This window comes from Bison bison, unplaced genomic scaffold, assembly GCF_000754665.1.
Source record: "Bison bison bison isolate TAMUID 2011002044 unplaced genomic scaffold, Bison_UMD1.0 scf7180017864243, whole genome shotgun sequence".
Lineage (NCBI taxonomy): Eukaryota > Metazoa > Chordata > Mammalia > Artiodactyla > Bovidae > Bison > Bison bison.
In genome coordinates, this window is record NW_011494815.1 from 4,202,483 (window position 1) to 4,223,727 (window position 21,245).

The 21,245-nt window shown below is 37.7% G+C and overlaps 1 protein-coding gene across 1 annotated transcript in view; it reads right to left on the reverse strand.

The window, feature by feature from the left end:
* ZCCHC7 (zinc finger, CCHC domain containing 7) overlaps positions 1–21,245 on the reverse strand; it is a 258,840-nt gene that overhangs the window by 53,875 nt on the left and 183,720 nt on the right. Inside the window, exons 3-5 of the mRNA XM_010847094.1 lie at positions 6,544–6,587; positions 5,217–5,342; positions 4,120–4,290 (exon numbers count right to left, since the gene is read on the reverse strand). Of these exons, the coding sequence (XP_010845396.1) occupies positions 4,120–4,290; positions 5,217–5,342; positions 6,544–6,587 (341 nt within the window). The remainder of the gene's footprint in view (positions 1–4,119; positions 4,291–5,216; positions 5,343–6,543; positions 6,588–21,245) is intronic.

Consider the following 21,245-nt stretch of genomic DNA (forward strand, 5'->3'; position numbering starts at 1 on the left):
AGTTGACTCATTGGAAAAGACTCTGCTGCTGGGAGGGATTGGGGGCAGGAGGAGAAGGGGATGAAAGAGGATGAGATGGCTGGATGGCATCACTGACTTGATGGATATGAGTTTGAGTGAACTCCGGGAGTTGGTGATGGACAGGGAGGCCTGGTGTACTGCGATTCATGGGGTCGCAAAGAGTCGGATATGACTCAGCGACTGAACTCAACTGAAGAGCTTTCCAAGCAGAATTCAGGAGTCATAGCAAGAATATGAATATTACTCATGAGTTTTCATTAATAATTGTCTTTATACATTTAACTGGTGCTCTGGTATTACACAGATCCTGATGTGGCAATAGGGGTGTAAAAAGTAAAGATGGAAGTTTCTTAATCTCCTTAATTTATAAGAGGTTAGGGCATCTACAGTTACCCAGGGCTTCATAAATTCCAGTAGGTGGGAAGATGAAAATGACAAAGAAGGCTGAAGAACATCATGGTCAGAGAGTCTTAGCCTTAAATAAGTCAAAGATATATACACAAAGAGGGAGGAGAATTGATTTAGAAATAGTAGCAGCCAGTGACTCATTGTAAAAGACCTTGAAGCTTGGAAATGAGGGCAAGAGAAGGGGGTGGCAGAGGATGAGATGTTTCAATAAAATCACTGATTCAATGGACATGAGTTTGAGCAAACTCCGGGAGATGGTGAAGGACACGGAAGCCCAGCATGCTGCAATTCATGGGTCACACAGAGTCGGACATGACTTAGTGACCAAACAACAATGGCCAGTGAGAAAGAGCTTGATCCTAATCAGCTTAATTCAGAGGTATGTGGGTCAAGAAAGAATGAGCAGCAAGAATTTGAGAATGCTGCAGGGGAAACAATATTTTCTGTGGAGGGCCAGGTTTCAAGACAGATTTAAAGCAAGTATGGGATTAGCTGAATAGTTTCACCAATCTGGGGCCAGAAAGAAACTCCTTCCAAGTGAATCCTCAAGAAGAGCTTCTGGGATAGTGGAAGGACTTCTAAGTTTCTTCAGAAAAAGTCAGTGGAGGACCTCCCTGGAGGTAATGTGGATAGGAATTTGCCTGCCAATGTAGGGCACATGGGTTCAATCCTTGGTCCAGAAAGACACCACATGCCGTAGAGCAACTAAGTCCATGAGCCACAACTACGGAGCCTGAGGTCTAGAATCCACGAGTTGCAACTACTGAGCTGAAGTTGCTGCAACTACTGAAGCTCGTGTGCCGAGCCTATGTTCCACAGTAAGAGAAGCCTGAGTACTGTAACTAGAGAGTAGCCCCCTGCTTCACAACTAGAGAAAGCCTGCATGCAGCAATGAAGACCTAGTGCAGACAAAAACAAAAAGTCAGTAAAGCTCAGTTGTGATGGGGCTCCAAGGGAATCCTATACCAGGTGGGCAGACTGAGAAAAGATCGATTCATGTTCAGAACTTTCACCATGTAATTAAAAAAACAAAACAAAACACAATGGCAGATCTTTGCAGATTTAGGGTAAAAGGTGATGGCTTCTCTGAAGCCAGCCACAGTTAACCCTATCTTAAAAATGTATAATAACTGGGGTTATTAATCCTCAAGGCCATTTTAGATAAGGAGTTTAACATACATTAAAGGCCAAAATTAAGAAGCTAAGCAGAATGAGCTACAGATTTAATCATAGCTAACTACATAACCTTTAACAAACCATTCTTAACTGTTCTGTACTGTGCTTTCCTATTAAAAAAAAACTACTCATGACAATGTCTGAGCCTCTTCTGTTTTCACAGACAAGTTAGACCATGTTTCTAAGAGCTCTTTGGAAGAAAGAAGTTAAAAAATATGCTTTTAAACCTAACTGCCAAACTAGAAAATCTTGCTAAGAAATTATCATTGACAACTTAATGCAGAGAATAACAGAATAAATCTAAGACAACTTAAAACTTACTATTTTTAAGAGCTAGTAAATATTGAAAAATAAGTTTAAAACTACTTTGGAGTGAAATGACAATGTCCATCTTAATACTTTGTCTTGAGACTCATATTCAACCTCACTAGGGCCTAAGAAATAAAAATTGAAACAGTAAGATATAATTTTCTCCTTATCTGAATGTCCAAAAATTTAAAGATTGATTACAACTATGGTTGAGAGTACTTTAGGACACTGCTAGCAGATGGATACACTGGTTCAATCTTTTAGAAGAGTAATCTGGCAATATTTATGCATATATACTCTGATGGCCAAAAGTGAAGAGGAACTAAAGAGCCTCTTGATGAGGGTGAAACAGGAGAGTGAAAAAGCTGGCTTGAAACCCTCCCCCCCAAAAAAAGAAAAAAAAGATCATGGCATCTGGTTCCATCAATTCGTGGCAAAGAGAAGAGGAAAAAGTAGAAGCAGTAAGAGCTTTTATTTTATTGGGTTCCAAAATCACTGCAGATAGTGACTGCAGCCATGAAATTAGAAGACGTTTGCTCCTTGGAAGGAAAATTATGACAAACCTAGACAGCATATTAAAAATTAGACACATCACTTTGCTGACAAGGGTCCATATAGTCAAAGTTATGGTTTTTCCAGTAGTCATGTACAGATGTGACAGTTGGACCATAAAGAAAGTTGAGCACTGAAGAACTGATCCTTTCAAATTGTAGTGCGAGAGAAGACTCTTGAGGATCCCTTGGACAGCAAGGAGATCAAATCAGTAAATCCTAAAGGAAATCAACCCTGGCTATTCATTGGATGGACTGTTACTAAAGCTCCAATACTTTGGTCACCTGATGTGAAGAGCTGACTTATTGGAAAAGACCCTGATGCTAGGAAAGATTGAAGGTAAGAGGAAAAGTGGCTGACAGAGGATGAGATGGTTAGATAGCATCACCAACTCAATGGACATGAATTTGAGCAAACTCCAGGAGATACTGGAGCACAGACAAGCCTGGCATGCTACTGTCCATGGGGTCGCAAAGAGTCGGACACGACTTAGTGACTGAACAACAAATGTATATATATCCTTTAATAATATAATTTCATTTAGAATACAACTTACTGAAATATACTCTTACATGAATGAAGAGATATAAAAACATGGTAAAAACATGTTTACAGCAGTACTGTTTGCTTAAAAAAATCTAAATGTATTGGTAGAGAAATAGCTGGATAACTGGTAAAAAAAAAAAAAGAGAATAAAGGTTAGCCATGAGAAAGACAGCCTTTATGAACTGATACAGAGACATATTCATAAAGAATTAACTGGAAAAAAATTAACTTACCAGACAGTGACCCTATTTTTGTTTATAAAAGCCCTTTAGAAACTATAATCAATAACTATTATAATATTTACATAAGAAACACATATACCAAACATTTATCCCAATAGACAGTCATATTAATGTTTTAAGCAAAAGGCTCTAGGCATAATTCAATATATGCAAAATTTTAAAAATATTTGTGCTTTGTATCATGTCTTTGGGAAGAACAAGTTAAAGGAAAAGGTTCCTACTTTTTGTGAGGGCATACTTAATTCTATAGCCCTTCTGGTTGAAACTGTGACTAGAACCCTACAAACATTTATAACACGACACAAAATGACATCTAAAATAACAATGTGCTAAAATTCAATGTGTTACAAGTAACTGAAATATCTTCTAAGTTACTTCTGTCTTTTAAAACTAACGAAAGATCTAAGATAAGCAGATTTAAAGTGTTGGTGGCTTGTCTTTCTTGCATGAGACTACTGTATCACCAAGAGCCATCAATAAGCAGGCTTCAAAAGACCTTTGTACACAACTATTAAGTATTTATATGTATGTATTTCATCTAACTATGAATAGGTGCAGACATTTTACATGTTTTTTATTACATACCTCTTTAATTTGAAACTTTACTTTGGCAAACACATTATGCCAAAGAGGCTAGCACAGGTTTACAGTTTTTGTTGATGCTGCTTCCGGATGAACCATTCAGTAGGATCCCTATCCTGAGATATTATAGTACTGATATACATGATCTGTGGCCAAAGGGACATTGATTGACTATTATTATACACAGAGCAGAGAAACATTCTTTTAAGTAGGCTGGCAGATGGTTACAAATTGGCATGATGCCCCCAAAGCCTGGCAAATTAGTCATTTGCTAGATACTCACATCAGCATAGTGGCCTATCATATCACATCGGTCACAGCGTTTTCTCCAGGAAGCTCTTTCAAGACATCTGTGAGTGGAAGACATAGGCAAAGAACAGCCTAAGCAAAAGCGGGCCGGACAGGCATACTGGAGGTGTCCTCTCTCGGAACAGAGGCAGCAGGGCCGGACTTTCTATGTGGCAAACAAACAAACAAAAATCTCTTTAGCAAAATACTTCAGTCTCAAATAGAATACTTATTTTTCAGTATAATTGCTTAAAAAATTATTTCCATTTGGGAACTCAATGAAGGTCAAATCAAACATAACTGTAAAATCAAACAAAAGATCTTAAGTCAGAGTCTTAACAAAAGCCAGCTGTGTTCTGTGGTTGCCACAAAGGCTTAGTCCACATGTATACTATTAGCTGGCATCTATTCTTATGCCTTGCTTTGTAGAACACCGACAAACTCGAATGTATCTAAGATGGAAAGTAGCATGATGAGGATCTGGAAGCTAAGTCTAGGAGAAAGATACAGAAAGAGATTGCTTTGCCTGAAGAAACAAAGGTAAAAGAGGAAACAAGAGAGCCAGCTCAAATACCTGAAGACGGTCATTTGGAAGAAGGAGTAGGTAAGGGATGAAATATTTGTTAAGGGCTCACTAAGTGTCAAGAAATGTCTAAGAGTTCTGTGTTATTTCAAAGGCTAATGTATCTGTTGAACATAATTTACATCGATAAACATTTATAAATGCCTAAAATTATAATCTAGCAACGAAAATTATCCCACAATGAAACAAGCTGTGTCATAAAGCAGAAGACTTAGAACCAAAAACGAGTCTCAAGAATCAATCTGATCCAACCTCCTCATTTTATAGTAAAGAAAAGAGAAGCACAAAAGGTGAAATGATTTGCCTAAGGTTGTACAACTACTAATGGGATAGTGAAATTGATTCTGGTTGTAGATTTATTATCCTTTACTACTACTCGAGGCTGTGACCTACAAGAACATTTAACATGAAATGTAACCCATATATTACATAACATTTGAATTTGAAGGTATTAAGGGTTCTAACCCTACTATTTTAACAATATGGAAAGAAACATTTATTTCACATACTTGTGGGAAGGGGCAGTTTTTTGACAAATGGCCACATTTGTCACAATTTCTACAGGTAACATTTTTGTTGGCTGTATAGTATCGATGGGTCCATCTTCCAGATGATCTTTTATTACCTATCTGTGCCTAAGGAAAAAAAAGATCAAAAATTAAAATTATTTCACTCTGTTCAACAGAATTAACAATCATAATCTGTTCAATTTAGAAGCTAGCAACAGGGAACTTTACGTTCTTAAAGGAGTTAGAAAAATTTTAGAGGGTACCATGAAGACAACTCTACTTTTTGTTTGCCCATCTCTTGTATTCTTTTACACTTCTCCATGAGTCCATTTCTTTTCTATCTTTCTCTGCTTATAGTTCAGGTCTAGTAAGGGCACTGATGCATCATTTAGACATTACAGTGGCACTCAGAGTCAAAGATATTGCTGACATATATCTGAACGTATACCACATTTTTCTGAACGAGAAGCTTGCTTAAATTTTTAGTTAGGGGTTGGCATTTTTTATGATTTTGCCCTTTACAAAGTTATAAAACCACAGAGCCACCAAATACATTCCTTCTTTTGAACAGCCCAGGGTTAATCCCTACAAACTGGATTTTAACTTCTAAGAGAGAAAAAGATACTGTCCTCCCCCTAGAGTCCTTTTAAGATCTATTCTTCCTACACTGATCCAATTCTAGATGTCCCATATTCTAGCCAAAATCCAATATCATGCAAGAGAGTAGTAGCAAAACATATGATACGGACTATCTAAAGAGGAAAAACTAAATGTCAACCATGCTTTTATCTTGTTTGGTTTAATTTTTGAAAAAAAGTTCATGTTTCACTTATTATTCTACTGAATTAGCCAAGTAGGTCTCAAAAGGAGACACAATATAATTATCTCTTAAAACTTTCCTTATACCAAATTGTAAAATTATTCTCTTCTCTAGCCATCTGTCACAATTAAGGCTAATAATTGAGAAAGACAAACACCTGCCACATCCTAAATATAGACTAACCATTTCCTTACACTGAAGAAGCAGTTATTTCCGGTGTTGATCTTGAGTGGTACCAGGCAAAATGGGCTGAGAGGACCCATCATAGCAGAGAAGAAGCAAAAGGGATAGGGGACTAAATCCTTATGGCAATTAACTGACTGGAGAAAATCAAGGCTTAACCATACTTCTGAAAAATTCAACCACCCATAAACTAAAATTAAACTTTTTCTTACAAGATACTTGGATTGCTGCTACGTTTAAAAAGCTCATTAAGTCAACACAATGAAGTAAAAGGAAACTATGAATCAAAGGAAATTAATCTATTATTCATAACTTTGATTTTACCTCAATGTCTTTGTCACTGATGAACCAGTTCACATCATCTTCTCCTACAAAACAAATAAAACATGTTACTCAATCTTTACACCTTTAAAGCACTTGATTGACAATAATTATTCAATTCGTTAATACTGATACTGAACTACAAAGGAATATTGAGAAATGTAAATCCCTTAACATCTTGACTCTGTTACTACTTCTGTGGCTCTGAAAATACTTAACCTCTCTTAATCTCAGTTTCCTTACCTGTGAAATGGGAGTAACAGTATTTTCCCTGTATAGTATACCTAAAAAATCAGATGAGATGTGTGAATCAGATGAGATATGTGAAAATGCTTTGAACATAATCAAACTGTAAATCTCTGAAGGGACCAAAAACCCAACAGCAGGTGCAAAAAAGAAATCTTATCTGAACTTCCCTTATCTGACTAAAGCCTGTCTCATGAGCTAGCTGCCACAGCCCCTTTCCCCAACTCAGAGGTCTCTAATCACCATGGGTACCAGGACATTCCTCCAAAATTGTGGAAAGACCCACATCACAACCTTCTATCTTCGGAAGCTCTAAATTCTCCCTTCTGTTAAGTTGATATACAAACTTTTATCCTTCAGCAAGTTACTCGTTACTGAGTGCTTCCACCTTTGGTCTTTTCTCCTGTTACTCTCTCTACTGTCAGTTAATTAATTCGCAGGCCTCCCCACCATTCAGACCCACGTAGGTAGAAGAAAGATTTTTCCTTCCAATATCAGTATTAACTGTGTCCACCAGATTCTCACTGTAGTTGACTTTCATTGTAACATTTTAAAAAGTTGGACTCAATATTATCTCATGATTAGAGCTAGGAATTTAGCACTGTATTTCACAACATCAAAAATAGTGAAATAAGAGAGGTCAAATATCTAGCAGCTGGTGATTGGTTTAAAAATACAACTGTAAAAACCTAGCTGGGTGGGGAGCTCTACCTTTTCCTTTATCAGCTGTTTTCTTCTCCTTGCACTGCCCCTTTAAAAACTTGCAAATGGTTGCTATTCCCTTGGTCCACCCATGGCCAAGGAGGAAGGGACATATGACTAATGCAGAAGCTAAGGTGTCAACAACGGACTGAATGATTTTCTTCTTCCCCTAAAGCAAAGTTAAGATTTCCTCCTTTCTCCTACCTACCCTTCTTTTCTATTTCAAAAAAACGAAAACAAAACAAAAAAACCCCACAAATTGAGCTTGACTCTTCTTTGAAAGGAATTCTGTGGACACATGAAGTAATCTACATTTTCCCAGGACCACCCTTATGGCAGAAAGTGAAGAAGAACTAAAGAGCCTCTTGATGAAAGTGAAAGAGGAGACTGAAAAAGTTGGCTTAAAGCTCAACATTCAGAAAACGAAGATCATGGTATCCGGTCCCATCACTTCATGGCAAATAGATGGGGAAACAGTGCAAACAGTGGCTGACTTTATTTTTCTGGGCTCCAAAATCACTGCGGATGGTGACTGCAGCCATGAAATTAAAAGACGCTTACTCCTTGGAAGGAAAGTTATGACCAACCTAGATAGCATATTGAAAAGCAGAGACATTATTTTGCCAACAAAGGTCCATCTAGTCAAGGCTATGGTTTTTCCAGTAGTCATGTATGGATGTGAGGGTTGGACTATAAAGAAAGCTGAGTGCCGAAGAATTGATGCTTTTGAACTGTGGTGTTGGAGAAGACTCTTGAGAGTCCCTTGGACTGCAAGGAGATCCAACCAGTTCATCCTAAAGGAGATCGGTCCTGGGTGTTCATTGGAAGGACTGATGTTAAAGCTGAAACTCCAATACTTTTGCCATCTGATACGAAGAGCTGACTCATTTGAAAAGACCCTGATGCTGCGAAAGATTGAGGGCAGGAGGAAAAGGGGATGACAGGGGATGAGATGGCTGGATGGCATCACCGACACAATGGACATGAGTTTGGGTGGATTCCGGGAGTTGGTGATGGACAGGGAGGCCTGGTGTGCTGTGGTTCGTGGGGTCGCAGAGAGTCAGACACGACTGAGCGACTGAACTGAACCAGGAGTAAGTGTCTAGAGATGTATTTTAAAATAAAATACTTTTACTAAGAAAACCAAGAGGCTGCTTTACAAAAAGATCAATCCATAGAAGCGCAGAGATGCTGTGCTGATGATTATTTCCTTTACAAAATTCAGAGGCTGCATCCATATATTGAGAGTGGAGAATACATTAAATAGCCGCAGCTTCTAGTCCTTCATCATCACCATCCATACTATTATTCTTTCATTCAAAGGATTCATCTAAGGAGCATGCTCTGCTGTAACTTTCAAAGCTGCCCTTTGTATCTCAACATCCTTCATCATTAAAACTCAAAATGACCATTAAAAATCACTAATTACAAAACTGACTTAATACTGTCCTTAAAAAAATGAACTCCTAAACCATGGAAATGCAAAATAGCAACTGTTAATCGGCCCCAAACCCCAATAAATTTACACATGAAGAGAGAATATTGGAAAAAGGAAGGTTTATGAGACAGATCAGCTGCATTTAGATTGTTTTAACAAAGCTGTGGAATTCAACAATATCTAGGTTATATACTAAGTCCTCTTCAACAAGCTACAGAATATTCTTACTGTAGAAAAGTTGTCAACAAGTATACAAAATAGGCTTAAGTTACAAATGAAATCAGACTTCTTGGTGGTAAATGAAGTAAAGACATCACCAAGAACATACAAGTCAACTCTTGGCCCTACTCATGGTTCAGTTTTGATTCTATCCTGGTAATGACAGCTGACTCTTATTCCTATCCTGTTTGCTTCTTAACCTCAAATACAAACCTAATGGAAGGTTCTTCTAAGGGCAACTCATTAGGACTTCCACAGGCAGCCATTCTCCACTTCATTAAATTTTTGGTACAGATTTTGTCAGAAACCTGGGTTCCAGTCTTGACCCTATCTCTTATTTGTTATGTGCCAAAGGCTGCAGCCATGAAATTAAAAGACGCTTACTCCTTGGAAGGAAAGTTATGACCAACCTAGACAGCATATTCAAAAGCAGAGACATTACTTTGCCAACAAAGGTCTGTCTAGTCAAGGCTATGGTTTTTCCAGTGGCCATGTATGGATGTGAGAGTTGGACTGTGAAGAAGGCTGAGCGCCGAAGAATTGATGCTTTTGAACTGTGGTGTTGGAGAAGACTCTTGAGAGTCCCTTGGACTGCAAGAAGATCCAACCAGTCCATTTTAAAGGAGATCAGTCCTGGGTGTTCTTTGGAAGGAATGATGCTAAAGCTGAAACTCCAGTACTTTGGCCACCTGATACTAAGAGTTGACTGACAGAAAAATACTGATGCTGGGAGGGATTGGGGGCAGGAGGGAAAGGGGACAACACAGGATGAGATGGCTGGATGGCATCACCGACTCAATGGACATGAGAGTGAGTGAACTCCAGAAGTTGGTGATGGACAGGGAGGCCTGGTGTGCTGCGATTCAAGGGGTCGCAAAGAGCTGGACATGACTGAGCGACTGAACTAAACTGAAAGGGCAGGTTATTTATCCTCTCTGGGTCTGTTTAATAACGAATTGGATTAAGTGGTATCAATGGTACCTTCATGGAGTTTCTGTGATTCTATCAACTTTTCATTCATTACTGGAGTCAAATACACTATTACTTAAGTCTACATAACCTAAATCCTCCAGACTTTTACAACCAGCTCAGTGTCTTGCCTTAAAGACAATGTCCCACAGGGCCGAGGAGCACCCATCTTCTCTGTGTGTCCTGCCACCACCACAGAATATAAAATGGGATTGCCCTAAAGTGTAAAATTAGGACTGTCCTAAAGATGCCTAATTTCGACTCTTACCTACCTGTTAGCCTTGTCTTGCTAAGATCCGGGACTATGATTCTTTTCAGACTTTAGAATTATAATCAAAGCAATAGCTAGTAAGTCTGTCTTTGCATTAAATGAGCTCAGTTTAACAAACATGTATTGAAAGGTTACAATAAGCAAGGTGCTGTGAAAGTGAAGTAGCTCAGTCGTGTCTGACTCTTTGCAACCCCGTGGACTGTAGCCTACCAGGCTCGTCCCTCCATGGGATTCTCCAATCAAGAATACTGGAGTGGGTTGCCATTTCCTTCTCCAGGGGATCTTCCCGACAGAGGGATCAAACCCAGGTCTCCAGCACTGCAGGAAGACACTTTAACTTCTGAGGCACCAGGGAAGCCCTTCCACCAGGGAAGGTGCTATAGGGTAAACAAAAATGAGTAAGAGCTTGTAACCTAGTTATTAGCTGAGCGCTGAAGAATTGATGCTTTTGAACTGTGGTGTTGGAGAAGACTCTTGAGAGTCCCTTGGACTACAAGGAGATCCAACCAGTCCATCCTAAAGGAAATCAGTCCTGAATATTCACTGGAAGGACTGATGCTGAAACTGCAATACTTTGGCCACCTGATGTGAACTGACTCATTGGAAAAGACCCTGATGATGGAAAAGATTGAAGACGGGAGGAGAAGGGGACAGAGGATGAGATGATTGGATGGCATTACCAACTCAGTGGACATGAGTTTGAGCAAGCTCTGGGAGTTGGTGATGGACAGGGAAGCCTGGTGTGCTGCAGTTCATGGGGTCGCAAAGAGTCGGACACAACTGAGTAACTGAACTGACCTGATTTACAATGCTCTGTTGATTTCTGCTGCACAGCAAAGTGAATAATCACTTATATGTGTGTGTATATTTATCTCCTCTCTTTTTTAGATCCTTTTCCTATATAGATTACAGAGTACTGAGTAGAGTTTCCCGTGGTATACAGTAAGTCGTTATCTATTTTATATAGTGTCTGTATATCTCAATCCCAATCTCCCAAATTATCCCTCCCTCCACTGTCCCCCTTGGTAACCATAAATTTGTTTTCTACAGCTGTGACTCCTTCTGTTTTGTATGTATGTTCATTTGTACCATTTTTTAAGATTTCACAAGTGATATCCTATGATATTTATTTGTCTTTGATTTGCTTCACTTAGTATGATAATCTCTAGGTCCATCCATGTCACTGCAAATGGCATTATTTCATTTTTATGGTTGAGTAATATTCCATTGTATGTATGTACCATATCTTCTTTACCCATTCATTTGTCAATGGACATTTCACTTGCTTTCATGTCTTGACTACTGTAAACAGTGTTCCCATGAACATTTGAGGTGCATGTAATCTTTCAAATTGTTTTTTCCTGGATGCATGCCCAGCAGTAGGATTGCTGGATCATATGGTAGTTCTATGTTTATTTTTTATTAATTATCTCCATCATGTTCTCTGTAGTGGTTGTACCAGTTTTGAAACTGTCAGTCTTTTAAATTTTAACCTTAGAATGGGTGTGAAGTAGTACTCATTATGACTTTAATGGTCATTACACTGATGAATAGTGAATAAAAACAGTTTTGTTGCCTCTTTTCTGACCTGTATGCCTTTTGCTTCTTTTTTTTTTTAACCTCACTGTATTATACAGGACCTCCATTATGATACTCAGCATCAGTGGTGACAGGAAACAAATCTCTGCTTTGTTCCCAACTATAGGCAAAAATATATTTTTTCATAATCAAGCATTGTTTTGCTGTAGATCTTTCATAACAGGTGTAAGAAATTCCTTTCTAGTCCTAGTTTCCTGGGTTTTTAATATGAATGTGTGCTGAAATCTCAGTACCTTATCTGCATCAACTGAGATAGCCCATGGCTTTTCCTCTTTTTCTCTTAATACGGTAAACTACAGTGATTTCATTTTCAAATATGAAACCAATCTTGTATTCTGGGATTAACTCCACTTGGTTAGGATGTATTATTCTTTAAAATGTACTGCAGAATTCAATTTGCTATTATTTTATTAAGAATTTTTACATCTGTGTTTGTGAAGGATATTGATTTATACTTTTCTTTAAATGTCTGGTTTTGACATTGGTATAAAACTAGCCTCACAAGAGTTCGGAAGTGTTGGGAAGAGTTGGTATTATTTTTTCCTTAAATATCTGATAGAATTTGCCACTGAAGCCATCTAGATTGGAGTTTTCCTTGTTTGTGAGTCAAGAATTTTACTTGTAGAAGGTTTTAAAAGAGTAATTCTACCTTTCTTTTTTTTTTTTTTTCCAGTATATATGGAGCCATTAACATTTTCAGTTTCTTCTTGGGCCAGTTTTGATAATTTGTGACTTTCAAAAAATGTGTCAATTACTTCTAAATTGCTGAAATTATTGGCTTTAAGTTGTCCATAAGTCTCTTGCTCTTTTCCTTTGAATAATCTAATTTGTACTTATGCCCATCCAGTAAATTTTTAATCTCAAATATGTATTTCAGTTCTAGAAGTTCCATTTCTTTTTCATACCTTTCATTTCTATTACATTTCTCTCTTCCTTTAAATTTCAGAGTACATTTTTAACAGCTGTTTTAAAGTCTCTGCTGCTAGTTTCATATTCTCTGTCACTTCTAGGTTTGTATCACTTGACTGATTTTTCTCCTGGTTATGAGTGACATTTTCCTGCTTTCTTAATACCTAGTAATTCCACCCCCCCACTCCCCCGCCCACCATGGATGCTACTAAGGTACACTGTTGAGTGTCTTGATTTTGTTTTCTTACTTTAAAAAGTGTAAGACTCTGTTCTGACAAGCAGTTAAGCAACCTCCAGATCAGGTGATCCTTTTGAGACTTTTAAAGCTTTGCTAGGGTGGTCCACAGTAGCCTTTACTTAGGGTTAGAGTTTGAGTAAGCTCTGGGAGTTGGTGATGGACATGGAAGTCTGGCGTGCTGAAGTCCATGGAGTCGCAGAGTCGGACATGACTGAGCGACTGAACTGAACTGAACTGAAACCCTACTACTAAGATATATCTTCTGGGATCTCTATTGAATGTGTCAGTGTTCAATACTGTCCAATCTGGCAAGTAAGAACTCAGGTAAGTTCTGGGAATTGTTTGGTAAGTTCTAGGAATTCTAGTCTCCAGTACTCTACTCCACAAATTACAGCTTCTTTAGTCTCTCTGAACTCTGATTTCTGTCTTCTCTTCTTAATGAGACGGCCACTATGCCTGGATTCCCTTTCTTAGTATCACAATGCAAGTTGACTGTAGGCGTATCTCATTCATTTCCACATTCTCAAGAATCATGATCCTGTACTGCCTGTTGTTCAGTATCTGAAAATGCGTTAATTTATCTGTAGTTAAGTCAAACCACTAAAATTTTTCATTTCATTTTTTTTGTTTCAAACTATTATATATTTCAGCTCTGTAATTTTTCTTTGCTTCATTTTTATATCTTCTATTTCTCTTACATGCCTCTTTCCCTTTAAACCTCCACATATTTATAATGTCTGTTTTAAAGTCCTTGTCTGCTAATTTCATCATCTCTTATCAGGAGGGCAAGTCTGGTGTAAGTTAACAAAATACGGCTGGAAGCAAACATCTCAAGTAGGATTTTAACAAGTGATGAAGGACACGAGTAAAAAGGAAAGGCACAAGCAACATAATGAAAGAGGTAAAAGGATACAGCAAACAATACAGTCTGAATAGAACAAAGTGCAGTGAAGTCTCTCAGTTGTGTCCAACTCTGCGACCCCATAGACTGTAGCCCACTAGGCTCCTCCGCCCATGGAATTTTCCAGGCAAGAGTACTAGAAAATGGCAAAGTGGGTTGCCATTTCCTTCTCCGGGGATCTTCCCAACCAATGGATCAAACCCGGGTCTCCCGCATTGCAGGCAGACACTTTACCATCTGAGTCACCTGGGAAACCTGGAACAAAGGGTGCGATAATTCCTTTACTAAGAATTTTCACCTTTTTATACATACAAATATTGAGCATTAAAACATTATTACTTACAGGAAGCTTTTCATTTCACCTTTAACACATATGAGGACTTATGAATGTTAAATCTATTTTTCCAACTAAGAAATTTCCTATGTCCTGTCTTCATTAGTTTAACTTTAAAAGTCTCGACTTCCTACTGTGTGGAGCGCTCCAAGAAACAGTACAACAGGTCTCTTTCTGCCAGAGTAGTACTCTTGAAAGCAGAGATAGTCCAACAGCATTACAGGGTGCTTTTGTATTTCCTGTCTTCTGAAATAACCTTCAAAACAAAAAGGCAAACCCCAAAGAAAAGTGAACCCATAACCTTACACATTTTACACATTTTCTATTTCTGGACTATTCTGCTATCTTTATTCTTCCCTCCCTCCTTTCTCTCCTTCCTTCTCTCTTTTTCTCTCATGCATAAAGATAAACATCCTTCCTATTTATATGGGGATGGTGATTCACTGTCTGTAAATTGTTTTAAATACATATTATACCTTCAGAACAACCCTGTAAGTATGGTCACATAAATATTCATTTTTAAAATGTGTGCGTGCTACAAAAAACAGCAATTGCTGCTTTTGTGATATGTAGTGCTAATGCAGCTATTTTTACCCATAAGACTATACTCAAGTTTTCAAAGGAACTAAGGAAGAGTTTGGGCTAAATTTCTGAGGAGTAAAGCCAATTCATGCTTCACTTCAATTATACCTAGCCTGCCTAAATTCTGATGGGTGGGAATAGGTGAAGATCATTTCTGTGCTGAGGCAGCAGTCACAATTATAGAGCTGGTTCTCTCTCTCTTTTTTGTTTTTTTACAGAAGTTAAGATTTGTTAAAGTAGGAGTTAGTAAAACGTTTTTCCAAAGATCACCAAAGACTACTTAAGATTTCAGCTCAGCATATCCAGTTGGTTATTTTAGCGCAGGAGCCAGGCACTAAGAAAAATCTTTCCTTGAGTCTTATACCCTAACCCTTCTTATATGGAGGCCCATATGGTGCCTTACATAAAAAATTCTAGAAATCCTAATTTCTAACGTCTAAAATTTTAAGTCTCATTACATTTCAGTGAAAAGGTATATGTTTATGATTTTCTCTGCAAATAGTGGACCTGAATTTAATATTCAGCAAAGAAGATATAAAAACTGACTCTGCCACTACTAATTATTTAAAAATGTAAAATGCAACTTTCCTCAAAGTGTAAAATGTTTTCATTTAATGTAGTGTCAAGTTAATTCTGAACATATATTCACTGAAAATTTCTCATGTAAAAGACAATGTAGGAGACAGAAAGACATGGTGCTTGCCTTCAAGGATCTTATCATGTATCTCTGGGCTAAAGAATCCAAAAAGCATTACTGTGTTCAGTAAATAACCATAATCATCTCATTTTTAAAAATACAGGATGATTTAAGTAACATCAAGTCTTTAAAAAGATTGAAGTGGAAGTCACTCAGTCGTGTCTGACTCTTTGCCGACCCCGACCCCAAGAACTGTAGCCTTCCAGGTTCCCCTGTCCATGGAATTCTTCACGCTGGAGTGGGTTGCCATTCCCTTCTCCAGGAGATCTTTCTGACCTAGGGATTGAACCTGAGGCTCCTGCATTAGCAGGCAGATTCATTACCATCTGAACCACCAGGGAAGCTTCCAAATAGACTGAAAGTCCTCTATATTTGGGATATGTGTTATTTAACAAGAAATACTCAATTCCACCAATTATCAATTAATTACCTTATGTTGACTGCATGATCAAAATAGTCTTCATACAATACTAAGTATTTAAGTTCTCTAGCAACTGTTTTTTTCTCCATATATCTGTGAGTCTACAGACAGGCTCACAGATGGGGGCTGGGAAAAAAGAAACCATGGTTGCTATATCTCTGTAATCCCTAAGGAACCAAGACTTTGGGCCTTCTCAACACCTTTTCTCCCTTGAAGTACACAGCCCAAACTATGACTCATATAACATGGCATTATTCAACTGGATATGCTGAACTGAAATCTTCTATAATCTTTGGTGATCTCTGGAAAAACATTTTATTAACTCCTACTTTAACAAATCTTACACACTGAAATGTTTAAAATAAACAAACAAACAACAAAACATAAAGAAGATAAAACTGAGGTTAAGTAATCTGGTAGTTATAGCACAAAAGACAAATCAACAACATTACATTTCTAATGTATTGGCCACACTCCCTTTTTACATACCTAATATTTTAAACTAAAAGGTCTTACTTTTTGTAATTTAACACTCCCAGTGCTTTCCCTTCTCTGTACTTTTGGTCATTTTATTCCCTTGATCTTCAACACCATCTCACTCTTTGCCTAGTTTTCCACCTAACCCAGCCCAATTTCCATGACTATAAATTCTTTTTTCCTGCAGGGTTGCTTTCCTTCCAGAGGCTGGGGAAAATCCACTTCCTGGCCTTCACCAGCTTCTACAGGCTGTCTGCAACTTCAAAGCCAGCACAATCTCTCTCTCTCTTTTTTCCTTTCTTACTTTCTTGTGGGATCTAATTTCCCCAACCAAGGGTCGAACTTGGGCCCTTGGCAGTAAGAGCTGAGTCCTGACTCCTGGATTGCCAGGGAACTCCTATGATTATAACCTCTGAATATGACATCTCAGTTCTTTATTCAGTACTTTTCTCATTTGACCTCTGTGAGCAGTTAATTTTTTGGCTTAAAGCACAACCTACTTTCCTAGTTCTTCTTCCCCTTGACAGCTTCTTTTTCCCTCACTGGCCACGTAGTATATTACATTCTTTGTCCCAGGTTATGTCACACATGCCCACTGAGAGAACCACCAAATTTGTATTTCTAGATTGAATCTTTTCTTGAGCTCCTGATCTATGGGAAATTTGGATTAGACTTCATATAGGCAACTCAAAATCATAATCACTAAAAATAAATTCTCTACCTTTTCCCCATTCCTTGAGTTTCTCTCTTAAAAACAAATAACCCTACTTTTCCTCCTTGTAAGTTCTCAATAACTTATTTTCCAAATCAAAACCTCAGCTCTTCTCTCTCACCTTTCAAATAGTCGTTCACCAAATCTATTGTAATAACTTCAGTGCCATTAGGTTGATCCAGAGACACTTAATTTCTCACCTAGAATTTCTATCCCTAGTACCACAACCCATTCTGCCTTCCCTTCTTACCAGATTAATGTTTCTTTTTTTAGGGAGTCCCCCCCCGACCCCCACCCCACCCTGAAACATTAGTTTCAGAAATATAATAACTTGATATCTATATATACTGTGAATGAAATAATGTTTCTAAAACATAAATGTGAAAACATTATGCCCTGAATGATTCCTCAATGCTTGCAGAATCAATGTAAAACTCCTCTGTGTGCCACACAGTGCCTTCTAAGTTCTGGTCCTCATCTATTTCTCTGGCTTCACCTTCTCGACTTCTGTGCTCCATCTATGCCTAGTAATTTCCCTAAAGTGTCTTCGTGTCCTCTGCAACTTTGCTTATGCATGTATTCCTTGAAACACAAGCCAACTCCAATCTCAACCACTTGGAACTGGGCGACTTGGTCTTCAAGTCTCCGAATCACGTGTTACCTCATCCACTGATGTTTCCCTGATAACCCCTCAAAAGCAGAAATGATCACTTTCAAATTTGTAACATCCTGGATTTAACCTTAGCATTCTACCTTTTTATCTTCCACACATCAAAGCATGATTGTGTATTTATCACAGGTACTCATCTTTACGGAATGAATTACCTAAATAACATTTCTTCTTTTGAATTCATTCTGTAGAATTATTTTCTCTCTCTCTTATAGTCTAAAGCAGGTTATTTGTATCTCTTAAGCTACTGAGAACATTTTGCATTAAAAATTATTTTATTTCCCTCACTAAGTCATAAGTTGTATTTATCTATCCAGTTATCAGCACAACATCTTGCATACTTTGAATTACATTAGGAAAAAATTTAAAAGAAAAAGGAAACATTCATATGTACACTTATGTCAGTAAATACTGTTCTGGAGTACATAAGCCAATAGATAATTATATAGATTCTCACTGTATACACATAAAAGCTCAGTAGGATAAATGATCAATGACTAGGGAAAAAACCTGGAATTTCTGTAGCAAGCAACTCTAGAAACTACAAAAGAAATTTTAAAAAATCACTTATCAAATAAAATTACTTGGCAAACACAGGATCCAAATGTAATATAAGATAATTGGACATTTACTGATAATCTTGCCTGTACCTACCCAGTATTCATGGATTAAAGATCACAGAGATAAAGCTGCAAGATATTTATGTTATATCCTTTCTTGAGTCTAACTCCACTATGCCAGATTTCCCCCTGGGATCTTCTCACTTTTAATAAGCAACTGAACCAGCCACAAATGAAGTTACTATTCCCAACTTCATCAGTAGCATCTGTTATTTCAACGGAAACTTTTGAAATACACACAATGCCACATGCAAATCCCCTGAGGGCTGAGCCACTTTATTCACAAGCATTCTTCTCAAACTGCTCTTTATTTCTGTCTTAGTTTTCTCTTATTTATACTTTTCCATTTAACACTGGTCACAAAACCATTTCATCATTAAATTTTTGCATTGTATAACTGGCAATCGTTTAAATAAAACAAATTTTAGTAGAAGAATTTGCAAGTTAGGCATCAAATTGTTCATCTTATTTTAAATCAAATTAAATTTACCAGAAATTTTATATTTTTAAGTGTGTGTCAGTGATAAATGGGGATTTAGCTTTTCTTTTTTTAGAGGTAGAGGAGGAAGAAGAAAGAGGAAATAAATACAGGTGCTTATGAGCACAGAGCTCTTGCAAAGCATATCAGTCATATAAAGGCTTTTGCGTAACCCCAAAGATACAGACAGACAGACAGACAGACACAGAGTTCTCTCTCACTCCATTCTTGCCACTCCCAAGGATTTAGAAAATAAACCACCTGTTTAAGAAATATTTGTTTAGAAACAAAAGACGCCTCAAATTACACTAATAAGAACAGAAAAGGGAAAACTATTAACAGAAACAGTAAACACAGTCGGAGTATGCAAGTTGTTTTCGTTCTTAAGTATCTACTATGGTGCCTATTCCTAACTTTCACCTTTCCTGTCCAAAAGGCAAAATATACAATACGGACACTTGAAACATTTGTAAAATGACAAGCACACAACATTCAAATTTAATGAAGGGGAAGATGTTATAGGTTTCTAGAGAAGATTTAAAGGCTATATAAATATGGTATTAACCTGCTGGTAAAAAATTTTAATACCAATCTGGAAGCTATATTCTTTCAACCATCCTTCTATTTAACACTTCTTTGTCTACTTCCCAAATCCTTTTTCCTTACTTATCATTAACTTTGTATGTGAGTGTATGTATGGTTTTCAATGTCTGATTCTCTCTTCACTTTCTCCTTGGTGAAGTAAGTCACTTCAAAACAATTCATTTTTATTATTTTGGGGGCTGATATATTCTTCAAATCTCTCTCCAGACCTTAAGACCAAATATGTCCAGGCTTATATTTATAATTGTTTATAAGATATATCACATTTATATTACAGTCACTGCAAATAAAACATATCCAAAGCAAAACTCCTTTTTACAACCCCACTTGAAACTGGCTCAAAATGCCTCCCTGCTGTTGTTAATGACTTAAAATGTAGGTTTATTTTCATCTTAAGCCAATGTTTCATCTCATTATTCAATCAGGCCAGGTCTTAAATTCTACAGCATATTCCTTTACAATGTCTTTCTAAGCCAATATTCCAGTTTCCTTCCAGTTATCACCATATGTTTACTACCTCAGATCTAGGATTGTTGTCCCTGGGCCTTCAACTTCAGGTGATACATACCAGCTAAGTTTTCTCTTTAAATACGTAATTTCCCATTTTACGGCTAATTTTTATTAAGAAATACATGCACATGGTTGTAAAAACTCCAATAATACTAAAAAAGTGTAAAAGAAAAGAACAGCAGTTCTCTCCTGTGCTGAGAGGAAAGTGCTGAGCCCATCCCTGTGCTAAGCCCACTCCTCAGAGGCAAACAGTTTTCGTTCTATTTCTTTTGATATTTACCTATATACTTCTAAATAATGTTCATCTTGATATTTATGGACTTATCTATTTCATGCATTAATATCTAAATTCCTAATAAAGTAAAAGAGGATTCAGCTTTCTAATAACAATCTATCTGAATTTCTTTTTCCTCCATCTCCCCTCTCAGGTCAATATTCAGTTTATGGCTATATAGTAGTACACTGGGCTTCCCTGGTGGCTCAGTGGTAGAGAATCCACCTGCCAGTGCAGGAAATGTGGGTTCAATCCCTGGGTTGGGAAGATCCCGTGGAGAAGGAAACGGCAACCCACTCCAGTATACTTGCTTGGGAAATCCCATGGACAGAGGAGCCTGGCAGACCACAGTGAAAAAAGAGTTGGACATGACTTAGAGATTAAACACCACCACCGCCACCACTACCACCAGTGATACGTTGTTTCTCCTCTTATACACTTCTTTAATTTTCCTGTTTAATATCAGCCTAGTTGTTTCATTTACATAGTCTGAAAAGTCTACTTACTGCCATGCAGCCACTAGCACCTCATTTCTCTATTAGGCTAATATTAAGCTATCTCCAGTATTAGGGCAGTTAGTTATCTTCAATATCTCCAGTATTATGGGCTTCCCTGGTGGCTTAGAGTGTCACTAGTGGTAAAAAACCAGTCTGCTAATACAGGAGACATAAGAGACACAGGTTCGATCCCTGGATTGGGAAGATTCCATGGAAGAGGGTATGGCAACCCACTCCAATATTCTTGCCTGGAGAATTCCATGGACAGAGGAGCCTGGCAGGCTATAGCCCACAGAGTTGCAAAGAGTCAGACACAATTGAAGCAACTTAGCACGCAC